The sequence below is a fragment of the Rhineura floridana genome, chromosome 2 (genome assembly GCF_030035675.1).
Source record: "Rhineura floridana isolate rRhiFlo1 chromosome 2, rRhiFlo1.hap2, whole genome shotgun sequence".
Lineage (NCBI taxonomy): Eukaryota > Metazoa > Chordata > Lepidosauria > Squamata > Rhineuridae > Rhineura > Rhineura floridana.
In genome coordinates, this window is record NC_084481.1 from 5,784,248 (window position 1) to 5,806,136 (window position 21,889).

General features: G+C 43.0%; 1 protein-coding gene across 4 annotated transcripts in view; it reads right to left on the reverse strand.

Annotated features, from left to right (window-relative positions):
• LANCL1 (LanC like glutathione S-transferase 1) overlaps nt 1-21,889 on the reverse strand; it is a 48,683-nt gene that overhangs the window by 24,760 nt on the left and 2,034 nt on the right. The window contains exons 2-4 of one of the 4 annotated variants that reach the window (XM_061607677.1): nt 13,616-13,817; nt 6,295-6,392; nt 1,335-1,452 (exon numbers count right to left, since the gene is read on the reverse strand). In XM_061607677.1, the coding sequence (XP_061463661.1) occupies nt 1,335-1,452; nt 6,295-6,375 (199 nt within the window). In that variant the 5' untranslated portion in view covers nt 6,376-6,392; nt 13,616-13,817. Of the gene's footprint in view, nt 1-1,334; nt 1,453-6,294; nt 6,393-6,479; nt 6,608-6,656; nt 6,811-13,615; nt 13,818-21,889 lie in introns of those variants that run through there. The other 3 variants (XM_061607678.1, XM_061607680.1, XM_061607679.1) reach the window with 3 other exon arrangements.

Genomic DNA, 21,889 nt, shown 5'->3' on the forward strand with positions numbered 1-21,889 from the left:
TTCAGCATACAAAGCATTGTGTTCTGCCACAGAACTTTTATTTATTGAACAGATAGCATGGCCCTCCAGTCGCAGTTCCCAAGGCAGTTTACAGCAGAAGACAACATCACACACAAAGACAATCTGAACTAAAAATAGTAAAAACAAGAAATACCACCAACACTTGAATCACTAACTTATTAATCAACTTAGATGCACCAAAAGCCTGGGTAAACTCCATTTTAATATATCATTCCTCAAAGCTGCGAAGCAGTTGAATGGAAGGAGCACCACAACAGGGAAGACCCTGTTCCTAGTAGCCACACACATTATTTCTAAGGGAGGGGGAGAAGAGAACAGGCCTTTCGAGACTATGGACAGTATTTCAAGTAACCCGTCCACCCAAAGTTTACCGCTAATGCAATAGGACGTCCCCCTTCTTCTTGCCCCGCTCCCTCCCCAAATCTGCTCCAGAGGGTTGGGAGAACCCCTAAAACAGATTTAGGGAGCACAAGAGGGAGGAAAGAGGGGCAAATTCTGTTGCGCAGGGAGAAATCCTTGTGCTGATAGAACTACTTACTTAGCGCTACTCATGAATATGACCCTATCTTAACTATTGGCAGGTTCACATGGGAGTAGACAGGGCAAAATGATAATAGAAGTAAAGGTAACAAGGGAGTATGTCTGGGTACCTGACGGCTGTATCAGCTTATGAATCAGATATCTGGTACAGGAGGCCAATTCATCTCTTTGCTCTCTTGACTTGGCTCCAGATTTTTGGGGCCCCGAGGAACACAGCACCAAAAAGTTGCAGTGGCTTTAGAGGAAAGATCACAGAAAGCACCCAAGGGCCAGGGACTCTTAAGATGCTGGCCATTGCTTGTTATCATCTGCCAGTTCTCTACTTTTCTGTAAGTGTCTATCAATTCCTTGTCCCTCTTATCCCCTGCTCCCCACTCCCAGCAGGCAACTCATCACCCACTGACTACCCCTCAATTTTAAAACACACAAAGGGAAGGGAAACACAATCAGGAATAGAGTACCTTTTAGGACGGCCAACAATTTGCCTGTTGAGAGGTGAGGGGTGTATCTTCTAGGAACAGTCAGTTCTGCTCTGTAAGCATACAGTGCTATTTGGGTGTGTATGGGGGGAATTATTATATAACCTGATGGGGTTTCCAGAGCCTTTGCTTATTCAAACCCTGACCAAACCAAAGACCTTCACAGCCATAGCAATATAACAAGATTATGTGTCCTCCAGCTCCTCTTTAGATCTCTATACACTACATTACATGCTTTTTCTGAACAGCATATGCATTTAATTCACATTATCTTTGCAGATGCCACCATCCTACCTGTCCAGCCAGTATAGCCAGTACAATCCCTGGGGTCTGCAGATTTCAGGCCTCTTTCCATCTGTTGGAGAAGTTCCCTGATCTTATTGTTCAGGTGCTGAGTGAACTCAGGAGTCAGCTGTGGGTGTTAACAGAAATACTGTTATGCCTCAGCAGATACTGCAGCAAAAGAACATGGCAGACTAAGTGCTTGGCATTTTTTTTTTTTTTAAGAAAGTTAGATCTCTTTCAGGCACTTCAAGAAAACAAACTTAGTACTCAGGCAGCAATAATTTGGGAGAAAGAGGGAATACTTACTTATGATCACTCCATATCTTAACTCATTTATCTGGAGGTTAATTCCCCACCAATTTCAGTGAAACATTTCCCCCAAATAACTATGATTATGACTGGGTTCTTAAATATTTAAAGCCATATTCTCTCCCCCAGTGGTAACTTAGTTATCCATGCCTTTATTACCCCTAGGCTATAGCACTGTTGTATTTTGCCCCGAGGGGGCCTTCGAGCCTGCTCAAATTTTAAACAGTAAATTCTGCTAGTTGGCTGCAGTTTGACAAAAAGGATGGAAATAATGCATTGCAATGCTGTTTGACAATCTGCGCTGACTAACCATAAATCTACTGGGTTAAGCTGCTGTACAGGACATTGAGGGATGCACTAGGATTTGCTATGGTAAGCATGTCTCTCCAAATAGTCATGTGCCAGGGAACATTAGCCTGTTCCTGTGCAAAAATCCATTGCTTTCCCCCTCAATTATTTCAGGACGTGTTTCTCCCCTTCACACTTTAAATGTTCTGTAGCAAAAATGACACCTCTGTGTCGATGTGCAGAATGGTTCTGAAGCCTAGGGCTTTGGAAAAAGGCTACTACATGGGGCCTTGAAAGAGGGGAACGCCACACAGTGACATTTGCAAAAGGTGGTGACAGGTTGAAGATTGTGGCAGCTGCCCAGCTTTCCTTTATCACCACTTTTTAGTGCCATAAACACAACTGAAATTATATGGGCAGGGAGTTAATGTGGATTATTTACGAATGGGCCAGACAAACACACCTTTCCACCCCAAAACAGATGGCAAGAAGAAGAGTCAAAGGAACTGTCAAACCACAAGCCAATAACATACAAACATAGCATGAAAAGCACTCCACATTTAATTCCTTCCACCACAACTCTGGGAACAGACTTATTTCAGTTTAAGAGGTGAAGGTGACACCTTGATTTGCATACCAAATAATGATGTGATTCTTTGTCTAAGCACTTCTACATTTTGTCCTCTGAATTATGCCATCTTTCAAACTAAGGGCCTAACTACATGTTATGTGAAATGAATCATAGCAGAGATTCTCAAACTGTGGTTGGCAATACTGCAGAATAGTAAAAAAATATCTATACTGTATTTTTTTTCTGAGAATGGAGATTGAAACCATTTAAAACGGGACCAGATTTATCAAAAAAAGGCCTTGGCCTAGGGACCATGATTTTCATAATGACAGTGTTGGTGCAGATAATGTTCTCTCTGGAAATTTACCAATTAAAGGGTCCCTTCTCAGTGACTTGGGATTTTCACAACACAGTGATGGCTTTGAGTATTCCAGCACTGACAAAAACAACATGTTGATTAAGTTGTCTGCAAGGACCCCAAGCAATTTTCATGTGGTTGTCAGGAAAAAGAAGTTTGAGAATTGCTGTGTTATAGCATTTAATATAAGCATTGATTTAAACAATGGCTGCTGGGGTGGGAGGCAGGGACAGAAGAGATCTGGATTAAGACCATGGTGTCTGAGGAGTGATTTTAAACTTTTTTCATCTGTTGTGCTCCAACAAAAATTGACACACACACATATACACCCTTCACAGCCACAATTTGCTTTTGGAGGGAAACTTCCATAGGTGCCAACTGAAGCTACCCTTCCAAGGAAACAACTGGAGCCAAGGTGTGTGTATGTGGTGGGTATTTTTGTCCAGAGAGCTGGAGGAGGGGAAGTGTTGAAACATCTTCCGCATGCATGGCAGGCCCAATCTGGATCTCTCCCATCCCACCAATGGTGGCACCTGTAACTTAGTACCAAGTTTCAGTTTTAAAACATTGGCCTTTTTTCAACAGGCTGAAGGCAGCTAGCAACAGACAGAACAACACAACAATCCAAAGAACAATTTGACCACAATGAACACAATAAACGCTATTAATGCATTTAAGCGCAATGCATAGCTTGGCACTGAATCTCCTTTTGCATCTATCTGGAGTTACACGCTTGCCACACGTTCTGCAGTGGCTCCCAAGGCACCCTGGGAAGGTGCGAGAACTTCCATGAAGGTTGCAGAGCCAACTTGCACGTTTACATATCAAGTAAGCAACATCATTTTTAATGGCATTGGAGTCACTACAGTGTGGCTCCTTCGTGCACACCTCAGGAACACTGGAATCTTCCGGTTCCAGGAAAAATGACACCGACTTGGAAAGCCAAGATGGAGACAAAGCTGCAGCAGCTTCCAAACTGTTGAAGTTAACAATGAAAGGATCCCTTGCAAAATAAGTTGTGAAGAGATAAACTAGGTATGATGAGGGCAGTTAGTTCCTTCCTTTTTTTTTTTTGCCCTCTTCAACATATAAAGCTAGGAGTGGGAGGGTTTGACCTTTTACTTGTGGGCAAGGAGGGCTGAACCTTCTTCACATTGCCCACAGCCCGGTTCACTTCTGGTACTGGATCCAATTTTGGTGGAAAGTACTTGAAGTGATTCGAGTGTAGGGGTTATGGTGGGGGAGGGTTCAGTTCCCCACACCCACGTGTACTTTTTGAGACACACTTCCCTTCGTTTATAAGGGCAGACGTGCAGAAACATGGCTGCTCTTTTGCATTCATATTGCCATTTTTTGATCGCCTGTACACAGTTCTTCTGCTTTGAATCATACTGCCTGAGAATACGCTAGGTAATTATTTTATTTTATTTTTGAATAAGGCAAGCATTAATCAAGAGATTTTTTGCTGTGGTTTGTCAAGCTGCAGGAGTTTTATTACTTGAACCATAATATTTTGCTTATTTCCCCTATGGACACATTTAAATTTCTTTACAAAAATAAATAAAATCTGACAATGAAGTTGAGCAGCAGGAAACAAATGAGTTAGTAGGCCGTGGCAAGACTCCTTCAGACCATTCTGTCTCAATGGAGTCATCCTCTTAGCCCTACTCTACTGAAGTGGCTCTGCATCCTACTAAGTTAGACTGTATCTATTACCAAAGGTGAAAGGGATCACCCCTGTAAACTGCTGCCTACTAGAGATCTGAGCTAACGAATCTAAAAATCTTTAGAGCATCCTATCAGCTTAGCGGTCCCCCAGAGCATGTGGCCTTATGATGTTAGCATTGCACAGTTAAAACTAGTCCTGCAAGATAGCATCCACTGGGGACACAGCAGAAACATGCTTTGTGTGTGAAGAACACTTGTGTTAGGGATCAGATGCAGTCATTCTGTAAGGATTCCCAAGTTAAGCTAGTATGGATTTCAAAAAGAAAAAAAGAACTGCCTAAAAATAAAAGCTTCAATTATATTGCATAAGTTTGCAATAATCCTCATAATGTCAAACTATGGACTACAACGTCCCTAACACTTCTCCATCACTTTGAGGTATAAGATATTAAAGAGAACAAAGTGCCATTCTAAACATTAATGCAACACTGTCAACAACAGTATCTTATTTTCTTTAAGCTCAAATTCATGGGTGTCATAAAGACTCAACAAAACAATTTTTTTCCAAGCGAAGTATAAAAACAATCACTACCCTGGCCAAAACTCCTATAGTGAACCTGTATATCTTTGGAAACTTTGAAGTGGTGATGCCAAGTGTCTTGCCCAAGGACACTGACAAAAACAATTACTGTTCCCAGCTTCCTTGGGCATGTTCTCATGCCACACCCTTCTCCAAAAATAATTCAGTTATTTTCATTTTAGCTTTCCAGCAGTTATAGTAAAATGTAAATCAAATTCCTAATCTAATACCCATAATCCATACTTATAGGTGGGCCTCTTTGTTCTCTGGATTGATGCTTATATGAAGCTAAAAGGTTAGAGGATTTTTCCACTGAGAATACAATAAAATCTGCTTGCCTTAGCTAAAAGGGTTTGGAGCACTTCACTGGGAAAATGCAACTTTCCCTTGACTCCTTCTATACTCTGCATGCACACATGCATGTATGTACAAGTCTATATATATAGATTTACAGCACAGAAGAAAAAGTTCCAACTTCCACTCCCGGGCAATACTGAACAAGTCAGCAGCTCCAACGCCCACCATTTGGCATCACTTGCCAATGTTGAAACTCAGCAGCCCATCAAATCTTTTTCATGGTGTCATTACTACTTTATTAATCTACCACCTTAAAGCTATTAAACCACACCATGGAATTAAATTTCTCTGAGCTAAAGCCAAGATTTAGCTTCATCACCCAAAGAGGTCTTTGACCTTAATTCATGTATCTGACAGAGGTTTTTTCTTAGCACAACCTCATAACAGTTTGACAACTGTTGCTTGCCAGTCTCTTAATACATAAACGTTTATCCCTCATTAGGGGATGAATGGACTGATCAGAACTGATACTCTATAAATGAGAGCCAAGTAATGCTAGTGGACAGGACTGAAGGTTCTGGAAGGCCAGGCAATGAGTTTCTACTTCTAGTTAGAAACCAAGTTCCTTGTAACTCTGTTGAAAAAGAAGAAAGCAAGAAGGATAGAAATCCCTGTTCAAGAGGTTTAACATATATGCACATCTTCCAATAGCATCACTCTTTGCATTCAAAATTAAGCTATGTAGGAGGCTTCAACATGGGATTACATCTGATTAGTTATTAACATCGAGCTGAAGGATTGCAAATCATCATTGCCAGTTCTCGTACATTGCTCTCCCCCTTAAAGAAACACTAGACCTTCCGTAAAAATAAAGTTTAAAAGCATCACTAAAACTCACCCGCCCCGACGGGTCAAAGTATCCTGTGGCCAAGGATTTGTCATAGTCTGCAAAAGGATTCGGGAAGGCCCTCTGGGCCATGATGGCAATGAGCAAACCTGCCAAGAAAGATACACAGATATATATGTATACATACACATAAATTGATACAATGGTAAACTAATGAGTCTTCTGCTACTGCTCACACTCTTATCAAGATTTGAAATCTGTATAAAGGACACTGCTTGGGCTTCGCAACAGAAGCATGCTGCATTCCTTGCCAGAATCCAAGAGTGGGGGTGGCACAAACACACCACGAGAAAGGCAGCTATATAAAAACCCAGTAACTACCACCAACCTTCACCGGAACGCAAAAGACTTACAGGCTAAATGTCTTTAACACAGTCTTCCCACCCGCCCCCTTCCCGCATCCCTCTTACCCCCGCGACAAGAAACAACAAACAGTAAAAATGTCTCTCCTTTCACTTCCTGCCGACGCAAACCAATCACTGCTGAAAGGTCCGCGTGCCTCTGCGACACACCTCCCACTGCTTAAAGTGACAGTGACAGTTTAAACTTTGCAAAGCGTTACTCGGTAGCTTCAAAGTTGGTTTGTTCAGACGGCTGTTCCCCGGCTTTACTCTGACGACGCGACGACGCTGAAATTGGTTCCTAGTTCCCAGTTCCTTATGTGCTTGAAAGTTAAAAACACTAAAAAAAGAAGAAAAGGTGACAGCTACAACAACTCCAAGCCAAAGTTAAAATGTCTCTGAACCCCAAAATATATATTGGGGTACCCCGTATCATATATCTCCATATTATATTGAAGGCATATAACAAAACAAAGAGCAGATTGTGGGGTGTGCACCCCCAGTTACTTATTTTTTATGATTTTATGACATCATTATGCATTTATGAGCATTTCAGAAGCCTGATAATTTCGATGCAATATTTTTTTTGTTATTCTTGACAGGGAGAATCTCCAGATCACGGAAATACATGATACAGGGTACCCCAACATATATTTTGGAGTTCAGAGACATTTTAACTTTGGCTTGGAGTTGTAGCTGTCAACTTTTCTTCTTTTTTAGTGTTTTTAACTTTCAAGCAAATAAGACAATGAGAAAAGGGTGTTCATGGTGGAAATTCCATGGAAATTACCTAGATCATTCCCTTTTCCACTAGTTTGATTCAGGGTCTGAATAAATGTAGGCTTTTCTCAATGCCTTATCTACCAATGTGAAGTTAGGCTTGGGTGATATGTTCTGACTTCTGGATCACATGCCCTTTCCTGCTCCTCCCCCCCCAATAAATGCTCGTTAGTTGCTCCCTGAGATATGAATCTATTTCCTCTGCCCCCTACCCCCTGCTTTTTGCCTAGAAAGTTCCCATCTTTTCTTTTTTTTACTTTCTCTATTCCTGTGTCTTTAACAGCAGTCAAATACAGACATCTAGCAGGTGACATTTTTCTTATTACTTACCTCCAAGCTGGAAAAATAGCCTACTACATTTCTGTCTGCCATGCTGCTGTTAAAAGTATGGGAAATGATATGGCTGGAGCATGGGGAATGCGGGATCTTCAATTAGGTGTGGAGTAAATATTGTGCTGTAACCGGATTGGGGCTTGCAAGACTAGTCTGCAACACCAATAATATCCACACCACAGTCTTATCACTACATGAAGGGTAACAACATGAAGGGTAACGTGAAGGCATTGCCTTCAGCAATGGGTTATGATATGGGGGAACATTGGTCTCATGTGTAAAAATAGTGACTGGGGGATTTATGAGGGTATAGTGAAATTGCCATCTCCACACAGCCAGTCACAACAGATGATGGATGCAGTGGCTGTATCCTGCTCCAAATGTCCCTATTTTCTATCATTTGCCCTTTATAAATCACTGTCCCTATTTTTCCTGTTCTGGAAAATTTGGGGATGCCTTTTAAAGAAATGTTAATGTACACACATATGGAGCAGAGTGCCCTAGCTTTCATTTAGTGTGGTGTAGTGACCATGTGTGTGTGTGGGGGGGGATCAATCAGATTGTGATCTATAGTGAGGCACAGGAGTGCCTGTAATTCATATGTGATGTGTTGGAAAGTTGTTGGCCATGCAAATATATTTTAAGCAGCTATCATGCAGCACTAAGGCATGTGAAAGCACAGAACTGGTTTTTTTTTTTTTATTGTGTAATTAAGTAAATGTTCACACAAACACATTCTTACTAAGGGTGCTTCCAGATGAGTTTTTATTGTGGAATTAGTGCTGTTTATGCATATAAGTTTTTTTTGTAGCATCCACATGACATTGTCAGCATCAAAATGCCATCTTGTATTCCCCTCCCCCATTTAATCCAGATTTACCCTTTTCTTGGAAATATCTTGTTTTTTTAAAAAACAACAACACCCACCTGTTACCATTGATCCATTTGTGATATCCAAATGACCCATGTGCAATACTAAACATTGTCTGAAAGCACCCTGCCTCTGGAAACTATCACGTTTGCCAGCCTTTCCCAACCTTTGGGTCCCCAGATGTTGCTGGACTACAACTCCCATCAGCCCTAGCCAGCATTGCCAATGGTCAGGAATTATGGGAACTTTAGTCCAGCAACATCTGGGGATCCAAAAGTTGGGAAAGGCTGGTTCTGAAAGACTTTTGCACCATGTTTTGAAGAATCTGAGAAAGTATGCAGTGAAAAGCTTAACAGCTTTGGGAAGTATCTGGATGACCTTATGGTTAGATGCTTCGGAGGATTGTGTCAAGTCAGGAAATGGAGGAGGCTTGGAGATGCCGAGGATCCTTATTAACAATGGACTGTCTTGCAAACCTCCCTGTGGAGATTACCCATGACAGCCTGCATCACCACAACTTACATCTGCTAGCCACTATCTCTTAATTCACCCTAACTCTTGAGCAAGAAGAATTGCAACAACAGCAGAGGTTCCCACAGAATCCAGCCAATCAACCCCTTTGGGAAGTGCCACATGGCCCAGCCACTGTCCATTGTCTCCCACCTGCAGGTCCCAGTATGAGCCCAGAGAACATCTCAAGGCCAAGGACCCTGAAGGGTATGGAGGATTTTTTTCTCCCCACTCTCAGGCAGCTGGGCACCTCTTGGTCTGGGCTACCACACAGGGCTGCCAGGCCCAGAGGCAGAATGGAGGGCTCCTCCAAGGTATCAGCAGCTCTGATGGCCCATTGGCTAAACAGCTCCCACAGGGAATGACAACAGGCTTTGGCATGTGCCCACAGAGCTATCTGCACTACAGGTGCTTGACAGGGACAGGGCAGGTGGGGGGCCCTCGGTGTGCGTGCCCTGTATGCTTTCTACAGCCCCTCCCATGGATCTGTGTCTTCTTCCACATAGTCACTTGATGTGAGGTCCCATGTCACACCATGACTGTACCTGGCACCATTGCCATCCATGCAACAACAGTACAGTCTGGATGTTCCCATTCCCGTGACATACCTGCTGTCACAACATGCAGAGCAGAGGCATCCTGCCATGACCAAACTTCTGTAAGCTCTCACCCTGCCTGACATGGAGTACCTCCAGGTCAGCAACAACCCTGCACTCCAGAGGGTGCTCCATGGCCAGAGCTTCTTGGTCACAGGGGATTTCCAGTGGGATGTGGCATGGGGAACTCACCCTCCCTCCCAGTCCTTTGCAAGCAAGTTCTTTGGTGCTTTCCTGGACAGCATGGTGGTGGAGGTCATCCACTTCCCTGCCATAGAAAATGAGATCAGGGATGCCTTCCATGTCATGGAAGACCTTCTGTCCATCCTCAGGGCCCGGGATAGCATCATTTCTACCACAATGCTGACAGCTTGTCTGGGTAAAGTGTTCCATCAAGGCCAGGGCTGCATGAAATGCCCAGGGCATCTTCACCTACACGAATGCCATGATGCATGGGGAGCATGCACAGCATCCAGGTGCTAGAGGCCCTCAGCCTGCTGAACATGTCTGAGGACAGGTGGCCTACAGGCTGTGGGTGGCTCCTGGGAAAATGGGGGGTTTCCTTGGGTGGGCCTGGCTAACATGGGAGGGGGGAAGGCTGGCTGTTGTGCTCACTCCATCACAGCTAATCATGGGTACCTGAATCCCTTCCAGCTCATGCTGTATATTCTGTGGATGGGTGAGGCTCCTGGCATGCTACAATGAGGTACATCATTCTATACACATGGACATGCATGCAGGATGCTCAGGATGCAGTTCTGCTGCCTCCATCACACAGGCTGTGTGTGCAGCCTGCTCCCCAGCCAAGGGTGTGTGTATGAAGGTTGTGATAAAGATAATTGCCTTGGTAGAGAACTTCAGCTTTTCTGGCTGACGCATGACAAGTCCTGAGTATGTGCCCTGCTTTCCTGCGCTGCTGAGCTCAAACTGCAGTGTACTTTATCTCTCCTGCTGATTTATACAAATAACCTTCCGTGTCATGTACTTGTATTAAAGCTGGATGTGCATTATTGGTATTTTCAAGGAGAATTGCTTACATGCCTCCTGCAGCAGATCCAGCCCAGAGGTTTGAAATTCAGACAGATGCCAGAATCTCAGTGCCAAGATATGCTGCTGTGCTATCTGTTAAGGGGCACTCATAGAGCAGTGCCTGTGAAAGGGTGTTGACACATCTGACACACAGCTCAGTGTATGTGTGAGGATGTAGATCAGCTGACTCTGGTTGTATCCAGCTAAGTTCTACTCAGAGTAGACCCACTGAAATTAATGGACCTGAGTTAGTCATGTCCATTAATTTCAGTTTGTCTGCTCTGAGTAAAACTGCATACAGCCCTGTTTCCAGTGGTGGTGTATTCCGCCTGGAACCTGTTCTGAATTGTCTTGGTTTTGAAGCGTTAGGTGCGGGGATTGTGCAGCCCTACATGTCTCCCCTTCAGTTCTTCTTCTTTCTTCTCTAAGATTTCAATTCAGCTGAGTGTGATATTCAGATATGAGGAAACAGGTGGCTTGTAGCAGTACCCACATATTGTTCTGTTGTAAACTACAACCAGAATTGCAAATGACTTTCCACACTACGTGCACATAGCACTTTTTCACTGCGCACATCCCATTATGTTCTGTGCACAGCCATGTGGGTGGGGAAGGTATAATTATCTGAGTGCACCATTTCCCCTCCATTTACTTTTTTTTTTTTTTTAAGAAACGAACAAAGAAAAAACAATCATGCTATTATTTAAGGATAATTGGACAATTAATTTCAGAACTTGCTTTGAAAACAGTAAACAATGTTAGAAAGTGTTTTATAGGCAAATCTATAGATAGAAAAACAAAACATGTTGCAAATTCAGAAGGCAGGGTTTTATTTATTTATTTATTTCAAAGTTAGTACTCCATTTTATTTAAGCACTATATCACAAATGTGTTACTTTAAAAAAATTCTAGCACTATTTAAAAGACTAAGTAAAAACAGCAACACCATAGTAAAATGACACTCACTGGAAAGGCCATAGTGCACGTTAAGAGTAGAATGGCGATGGATGACTACTACTGACTACTGATGGTCTCCACATTGGTCCTCTTGCAGTCCAATTGGATGCACACTTGGTCGAATTGGGAGAGGAGTGCCATGTCAAGAGCACATTAGAAGATATACTTGTACGTTATGTACACCGCCCAGAGAGCCCTTGGGCTTAGGGCGGTATATAAATTAAATTAATTAAATTAAATTAAAAAATTAAATAAAATTAATTAAATACTTGCGCACCAAGGCTGTGTAAGAGGCAGGAGGTGGGATCACGAAAGCAAAATGTTTTGGAGTGCTCCAGAAGGAGGAGGGTAGTAGAGGTACCCAAACAGGAATTTGGGATAGAACTCGGAGGCAATAATTCAGTAGTAGCCATAAGAAGCTAAAAGGATATGAGATGATGGGGTTGAAGGGTACAAAGAAGGAGGATCAGTCAGTTCCAGGGGAAAAATACAATGTCAAGACAGATAAAGGGAGGAGAGTGCAGGAGCCAGAGTGAGAGATCCTATTATGAGAAGGATCCCTAAATCTTTGGGAAATTAGGGATCCACTAGGAAGCCTCTGAATTAAGAGGATGCTCTGGAGCTCTGAGGGCTCTTCTAAAAAGATTTTTTCCCCCGTAGTGATAACACTTTGGTGAAGACTTCAAAACCACACCTGGTATAAAAGACCAAAGAGCAGACCCAGGTCAATTTATATCTGCAACTATTATGGTACTATTCTGTCCTTTCAAAGAAAGCTGGATTACATGTGATCTCAAAGGAGACAGAAAGAGCATAAGGTAAACACTTTGGTAATGACATCATATAGATGCTCTGTAAAAAGTGTATGAACAAAAGTGGCAATTCCACGTGTTGTGTGGAAGCACATCTCTCTTCTGTCTGTCACACAAAGCTATACTATCTTTATTTTTTGTGAGTGCAAGATTCCACTAGTCCTGTTTCAAAATTCAATACTTTCTACAGCTGTTTGGACTCATTATGCTGATGTGGCTAAGGCAGAATTATTTCTATTCAATGTAAAATATGTATGTGCAGGTAATATGGCATATGTAACATTTAGCCACATTGGATCATCCTTGAATAAATAGAGGAAGGTCTAATTTAAAACCAGGTGAACTGATATTGCAGCAGTTGTGATGAAATGCTACGAACATTCAGGATATGTACTGAAGACAGCCCAAGTAAATCCTTGGTAGCACAATCTGGTCAGTGAAGGGACTATGATCACTCTTTTTCTGTTGTAGCTGAACTGGTGGTCCTTCCCCAGAAAGACAACTACATAAATATGTCATTTACAGGCAGTTTTAAATCTACCTTTCATAGGCTGATCTGGTAAAGATGAAGATTATGGGTTGCAGCTAACTAAGCCATACCTTACTTAGTCATGACTAAGTCAAACCTTACATAACTAAGTAGACCCACTGAAATCAAATCACATGATGAACTTAAATCCATTGATTCCAGTGAATCTACATGACTTAGCTGGATATAACCCATACTCTTAATCTTTACCAGACCTTAAGCAGGCCCGCTGTCTCCACATGGTGGACCAGTGGAAAAGCTATGCAACATCAAATATTCTTGTTTCCCTTCATCCCACTTACCATCCATGCACAGCACGATACATATTAGGATGAATCAAAATGAGTATCTCTTGGTTCTTACACTCACTAATGTGGATTAGAATCATTGCTCCACAGATAAATGGACAATGAAAGAGCAAGAGAAAACCCAACCTTATCCTGTGGGTAAAAGAGTGGCTAAATCACATGAGGGGTAACTAATATGTGAGGTCATGGGCATGTACTCCTAATCATAAATCTTTGTAATTTCATTCACAGCATCTTGCCACTTACCCACTCCTTGGTATCGATGCAACAGAGGCCTCCTGAAATGGATTTCTTCAAAGTATCAGCTGACCACATCCACCCTGTGTAGCCCAACTGCCATGGAATGCTGTGCTCTTCACTCTCTGCTTTTCAGCCTTTTGGTTTGGATCATTTCTGTTGTCTTGCATCTGGCCAATGGGACCTCCAAATCTTCATTCTCATTTAAAACCTCAGCAAAGATGAAATATTTCCTTGGTGCCTTGTTTTATCTCCTAGGTACTGTTTGAGACTCAATCAAGAGCACAACAACCCCCCAGTAGTCTAAAGATAAAACAAATGGTACAGGCCAGAAGAAAGCAACAATACATTCATACTTTTCATTGTTACATACAGCTAAAACCATTAAAACTCACAAGGAAGTTTTGAAAAAGAATTTGAGGAGCACATTGCTAAGAACATAAAAACCAACAACAAAAAATTCTATAAATACATTCAAAGCAGGAGACCATCTAGGGAGACAATTGGACCCTTGGATGATAAGGGAGTCAAAGGTGTACTAAAGAATGATAAGGAGATTGCAGAGAAGCTAAATGAATTCTTTGCATCTGTCTTCACAGTGGAAGATATAGGGCAGATCCCTGAACCTGAACTAACATTTGCAGGAAGGGATTCTGAGGAACTGAGACAAATAGTGGTAACGAGAGAGGAAGTTCTAGGCTTAATGGACAATATAAAAACTGACAAATCACCAGGCCCAGATGGCATCCACCCGAGAGTTCTGAAAGAACCCAAACGTGAAATTGCTGATCTGCTAACTAAAATATGTAACTTGTCCCTCAGGTCCTCCTCTGTGCCTGAGGACTGGAAAGTGGCAAATGTAATGCCAATATTCAAAAAGGGATCCAGAGGGGATCCTGGAAATTACAGGCCAGTTAGCTTAACTTCTGTCCCTGGAAAACTGGTAGAAAGTATGATTAAAGCTAGATTAACTAAGCACACAGAAGAACAAGCCTTGCTGAAGCAGAGCCAGCATGGCTTCTGCAAGGGAAAGTCCTGTCTCAGTAACCTATTAGAATTCTTTTGAGAGTGTCAACAAGCATATAGATAGAGGTGATCCAATGGACATAGTATACTTAGACTTTCAAAAAGCGTTTGACAAGGTACCTCACCAAAGACTTCTGAGGAAGCTTAGCAGTCATGGAATAAGAGGAGAGGTCCTCTTGTGGATAAGGAATTGGTTAAGAAGCAGAAAGCAGAGAGTAGGAATAAACGGACAGTTCTCCCAATGGAGGGCTGTAGAAAGTGGAGTCCCTCAAGGATCGGTATTGGGACCTGTACTTTTCAACTTGTTCATTAATGACCTAGAATTAGGAGTGAGCAGTGAAGTGGCCAAGTTTGCTGATGATACTAAATTGTTCAGGGTTGTTAAAACAAAAAGGGATTGCGAAGAGCTCCAAAAAGACCTCTCCAAACTGAGTGAATGGGCGGAAAAATGGCAAATGCAATTCAATATAAACAAGTGTAAAATTATGCATATTGGAGCAAAAAAATCTTAATTTCACATATACGCTCATGGGGTCTGAACTGGCGGTGACCAACCAGGAGAGAGACCTCGGGGTTGTAGTGGACGATGAAATGTTGACTCAGTGTGCGGCAGCTGTGAAAAAGGCAAATTCCATGCTAGCGATAATTAGGAAAGGTATTGAAAATAAAACAGCCAATATCATAATGCCGTTGTATAAATCTATGGTACGGCCGCATTTGGAATACTGTGTACAGTTCTGGTCGCCTCATCTCAAAAAGGATATTATAGAGTTGGAAAAGGTTCAGAAGAGGGCAACCAGAATGATCAAGGGGATGGAGCGACTCCCTTATGAGGAAAGGTTGCAGCATTTGGGGCTTTTTAGTTTAGAGAAAAGGCGGGTCAGAGGAGACATGATAGAAGTGTATAAAATTATGCATGGCATTGAGAAAGTGGATAGAGAAAAGTTCTTCTCCCTCTCTCATAATACTAGAACTCGTGGACATTCAAAGAAGCTGAATGTTGGAAGATTTAGGACAGACAAAAGGAAGTACTTCTTTACTCAGCGCATAGTTAAACTATGGAATTTGCTCCCACAAGATGCAGTAATGGCCACCAGCTTGGATGGCTTTAAAAGAAGATTAGACAAATTCATGGAGGACAGGGCTATCAATGGCTACTAGCCGTGATGGCTGTGCTCTGCCACCCTAGTCAGAGGCAGCATGCTTCTGAAAACCAGTTGCCAGAAGCCTCAGGAGGGGAGAATGTTCTTGCACTCGGGTCCTGCTTGTGGGCTTCCCATGGGCACCTGGTTGGCCACTGTGAAAACAGGATGCTGGACTAGATGGGCCACTGGCCTGATCCAGCAGGCTCTTCTTATGTTCTTATGAAATTAAGTCCAGTGCCTCCTGCTTTTAATATGATTGTTTCCAGGTTGTGATGGTTTGGCGAAGGTTGTTTGGCCACATGGAGCTCTCAGGATAGACTTCTCAACATCATTCTATGCTGTTCCTAAGCAACTTGTGTGGATTTCCTTTCAGTCAATACAGTTAATATACACACTCCATTGTACCAGGGCATGTGTCTGTACACTGCCCTCTACTGTCAGGAATGTTATTCAAAGATGGATAGGTTTTAAAGGGTTTGAGAAGAGGCAGGAGGGTTCATTCCAACTCTATGCTAGTTTCCTGCAAAGCTAAAGAAGACTGTAGCACTCCCCAGTCCGCCACTCTCAGTGTCTGCATGGCAACAGTGAGGCTTTTACATATATGTAGTGACTAGGGTTGCCAGGTCAGAAGCATCCCAAAACCTGAGATTTGAGAGGCGGGCCCTAGTGATGTCACGGGGCGGGCCCGAGTGATGTCACAGGGCAGGCCCAAGTGATGTCATGGGGTGGGCCCGAGTGATGTCATGGGGCGGGCCCGAGTGATGTCATTAAGCATGATAAATTAAGCATCATTCACAGTTGCTTGGAGCATACAATTAAAAAAAAATCTGATTGGAAATTAAGATAGAAATCTTAGCTAAAAGATGGAGCCTAGGTAGGGAACATTTAATCTAGCCTACTTGCTTTCAGCAAGAAGGGTTTAAGTGCCTTCAGGCCAGGGCAGTCACCAGAAGGCCACTGCAGAGACAAAGGAGCCTAGTGTTGTGGAGATGTTAAATGGGAGCTTTGGGGAGTAAAGATGGAGGCTCCTGAAGGCTGCAATTCTAAACACGCTTACTAAGGGATTAAGCCCCATAGAACTCAATAGGACTGACTTCTAAGTAGATATAGTTTGCACTGTGCTGTTGGTAAACCTTGACTAGGGTTCTTCTGCAAAGACATCCATATCCAAGCAGGGTTGGCAACCCCCTGCCTGGAATAACCTGCCCTTATCTTTTAACGTGGCTGCTCCAAACGTTTTTACAGATTTGACCCTTTACTTCAGAAAGAGGTCTGAGAAATGAGTAAGAAGTATCTTTTAAAATTGTTTTTTTCAATTCACTCTTGAATGAACATCATACCTAGGGCAGATCCACACCATTCATTTAAAGCACATTCAACACCCATTTGAAGCACATGAATCCCACCACAGAATCATGGGAACTGCAGTTTGTTAAGAGTGGTGAGAACTATAACTGTGAGGGGGAAATGACACTTCCCAGAATTCTTTAGGGGAAGTCATGCGCTTTAAATGCGAGTTGGATGTGCTTTACACATATTGTGTGAATCCACTTAATAAATTTTGCCTGCATGTAAATTGTTTTAATTAATTTTTCAAAATGGAAATCAGCTATAAACTGTAGTGGGTGACCATGGGCTACTCACCATCTCTCAGCCTATCTGCCCCTCAGGATGAAAACAATGGAGAACCATGACTACCCCAAGGCATACTTAAAATGTAAAGGAAGTATTGTACAACCATAGTATGAAATCGGATACTTATAGGGACACAGCATGACAAAACTGGGTGGAAGGAATGAGTGGGGTACCACAGGGCTCGGTCCTGGGCCCAGTGCTCTTCAACATTTTTATTAACTACTTGGATGAGGAGGTACAGAGCATGCTTCTCAAATTTGCAGATGATACAAAATTGGGGGGCATAGCTAATACTGTGGAAGACAGAAAGAAAATTCAAAGGGACCTTGATAGGCTGGAGCATTGGGCTGAAAACAACAGAATGAAATTCAACAGGGATAAATGCAAAGTTCTACACTTAGGAAAAAGAAACCAAATGCACAGTTATAAGATGGGGGATACTTGGCTCAGCAGTACGACATGCGAGAAGGATCTTGAAATTGTCGTTGATCACAAGCTGAATATGAGCCAACAGTGAGATGTGGCTGCAAAAAAGGCAAATGCTATATCAGGCTGCATTAACAGAAGTATAGTTTCCAAATCATGTGAAGTATTAGTTCCCCTCTATTCAGCACTGGTTAGGCCTTATCTTGAGTGCTGCGTCCAGTTCTGGTCTCTGCACTTCAAGAAGGATGCAGACAAACAGATTCAGAGGGCAACAAGGATGATCAGGGGACTGGAAACAAAGCCCTATGAGGAGAGACTGAAGGAACTGGTCATGTTTAACCTGGAGAAGAGAAGACTGAGGGGAGATATGATAGCACTCTTCAAGTACTTTAAAGGCTGCCACACAGAGGAGGGCTGGGATCTCTTCTCGATGGTCCCAAAGTGCAGGACACAGAATAATGGGCTCAAGTTGCAAAAAGCCAGATTTCGACTGGACATCAGGAAAAGTTTCCTAACTGTTAGAGCCATACAACAATGGAACCAATTACTAGAGAGGTAGTGGGCTCTCCAACACTGGAGGCATTCAAGAGGCAGCTGGACAGCCATCTGTCAGGAATGCTTTGATTTGGATTCCTGCATTGAGCAGGGGGTTGGACTTGATGGCCTTATAGGCCCCTTCCAACTCTACTATTCTATGATTCTATGAAAATATTTATATAAGCATGACTATCAAATATGTTTATTATTTATACAACCTGTAAAGATATTTATAGTGCAATCCTATGTTTGTTTACTCAGAAGCAAGTCCCAATGTATTCAATGGGGCTTACTCAACCAGGGAAAACTGTACCCTGAAGTTATAAGGAACTTGTTCTTTTAACAAGTCTTTTAAGTTGAGACCTTATCCCAGTCTGCATCTGTGTTGGAATTGCTTTTTAATATGTTTTTAAACCTTTTCTTAAAAAAAATGTTTTTAAAGCTTTTAAAAATGTTTTGAAAGATCTTTTGTTTTAATATATTTTAAAGTCTGTTTTTATGATTTTTAAAGTGTTTTTAGTGCTTTTGTTTGCCGCCCTGGACTCCTACTGGGAGGAAGGGCGGAATATAAATCAAATAATAAATACATTTATTTATTTATTTATTTTATTTATTAAATTTATATACCGCCCGACTAGCAATAGCTCTCTGGGCGGTGAACATAAAACAGCATAAAAATACAATAAATAACAAAACAATACTAAAATACAAGCAACAATCCAACACAATAAACATTTTTAAAATTAAATCAGTGTAACTTAAAATGCTTCAGAGAATAGGAAGGTTTTGACCTGGTGCCGGAAGGAGAGCAGAGTCGGCGCCAGGCATACTTCCTCAGGGAGACTGTTCCATAGTTCGGGGGCCACCACTGAGAAGGCCCTAGATCTTGTCATCACCCTCCGGGCCTCCCTGTGAGTTGGAACCCGGAGGAGGGCCTTCGTAGCAGAACGTAGTGCACGGGCCGGTTCATATCGGAAGAGGCGTTCCGCAAGGTATCGTGGTCCCGCACCGTATAAGGCTTTATAGGTTAATACCAACACTTTGAATCTAGCCCGGAAACATATTGGCAACCAGTGCAAGCTGGCCAGAACAGGTGTTATATGCTCGGACCGCTTGGTCCTTGTCAGCAATCTGGCCGCCGCATTTTGCACTAGTTGTAGCTTCCGAACTGTCTTCAAAGGTAGCCCTACGTAAAGCGCATTACAGTAATCCAAACGTGAGGTTACCAGAGCATGTACCACTGATGTAAGGTCCTCTTTACTCAAATAGGGACGTAGCTGGGCTACCAACCAAAGTTGGTAAAACGCATTCCTAACCACCGAGGCTACTTGAGCCTCAAGTGAGAGGGAAGAGTCTAAAAAGACTCCCAGACTACGAACCCGGTCCTTTAGGGGGAGTGTAACCCCGTCCAGGACAGGTTATATATCCACCATCTGATCAGAGAACCCGTCCACCAACAGCATCTCAGTCTTGTCTGGACTGAGCTTCAGTTTGTTAACTCTCATCCAGTCCATTGTCGAGGCCAGGCAACGGTTCAGCAAATCGACAGCCTCACCTGAAGAAGATGAAAAGGAGAAGTAGAGCTGTGTGTCATCAGCATACTGATGACAACGCACTCCAAAACTCCTGATGACCTCTCCCAACGGCTTCATGTAGATATTAAAAAGCAGGGGGGACAAAACTGACCCCTGCGGGACCCCATATTGGAGAGCCCGCGGTGTCGAGCAATGTTCCCCAAGCACTACCTTCTGGAGACGACCCGCCAAGTAGGAGCAGAACCACTGCCAAGCAGTACCTCCAACTCCCAACTCCGCGAGCCTCTCCAGAAGGATACCATGGTCGATGGTATCAAAAGCCGCTGAGAGATCAAGGAGAATCAACAGAGTTACACTCCCTCTGTCTCTTTCCCGACATAGGTCATCGTACAGGGCGACCAAGGCTGTCTCAGTGCCAAAACCGGGCCTAAAACCCGATTGAAATGGATCTAGATAATCAGTTTCATCCAATAGCGCCTGGAGCTGGCCAGCAACCACCCGTTCCAAGACCTTGCCCAGGAATGGAACATTCGCCACTGGCCTGTAGCTGTTAAAATTGTCTGGGTCCAAGGAAGGCTTTTTCAGGAGTGGTCTCACCACTGCCTCTTTCAGACAGCCCGGGACCACTCCCTCTCGTAAAGAGGCATTTATCACTTCCTTGGCCCAGCTACCTGTTCCATTCCTACTAGTTTTTATCAGCCAGGAGGGGCAAGGATCCAGTACCGAAGTGGTTGCACGTACCTGTCCAAGCACCTTGTCCACGTCCTCGAGTTGAACCAACTGAAGCTCATCCAACAAAACAGGACAAGACTGTGCTCCGGACATCTCACTAGGATCTACTGCTATAACTTGAGAGTCTAGGTCCCGGCGGATACATGAGATCTTATTCTGGAAGTGATCGGCAAACTGATTACAGCGGGCCTCCGATGATTCCACCGTGTCCGGAGGGTTTGAATGGAGAAGCCCCCGGACAACTCGAAAGAGCTCCGCTGGGCGGCAAAGAGATGATTTAATAGTGGCAGCAAAATGATGTTTTTTAGCTGCCTTCACTGCTCCTACATAGAGCTTAGTCGAAGCACTAACCAGCGCATAAATAAAAATAAATAAATAAATAAACTTCATTCATTTTTTTAAAAAATTAGTATTAGTTTCCTAGATAATAAAAACTGTGATAAACCCTGCGTAATTTCTTTAAAAATAGGGTTGGAGGGAGAGAGAAAGATTTACAACACAAACACAAATCTGCGCTATGTCCCATTAATTTACAGCACAATCCTAACCATGTCTATTCAAAAGTAAGTCCGAATGGAGTTCAATTGGGTTTACTACAGGTACATGCTTTACTCCCAGAAATTGCTTTACTCCCAGAAAAGCAGATATTGGATTAAATACTTTCATATTTCATAGCCCAGGGTCTGACTCTTGGACAGAAGAGGAAAAAAAAGTTAAGCCATATTACTTACGCAAACTGCAAAAATCTTAAAGCCACCATTTTGTGACATTCAGCCTAGGCATGCCTGGATCAACAAGTCCCAACTCTGGCTTCATTGGCTACAATCCTGAAAGGGTGGGGTTACAACCAGAGCTTTGAAAAGTTACTTTTTTAAACTACAACTCCCATCAGCCCTAGCCAGCATGGCCAGGATCTGTTAAAAAAAAAGTCGTGCGGGGGCGGTTGACGTTTTGGTGTATATCTCGGGAACTAGACCACCTAGAAACTTACTTTTTTAAAAAAAGTGAAGCTGAGAGTCTGGAGATTAAGCGGTGCTAGCCGGAGAGCCGGAGCCCCCCCAAAATTGGAGACTCCAGCCGAAAACCAGAGATTACACAACATGGAGGCAATTCTGGCCGGAGGTGAGAAAGGCAAGGGCGGGGCCGGAGACTCCAGCCATTTGCTGGAGATCTGGCAACCCTAGTAGTGACCCAATTCCACCCGGCTTCTTTGGAATTCATGTCAGAATCAAAGTTAGACCATTCAT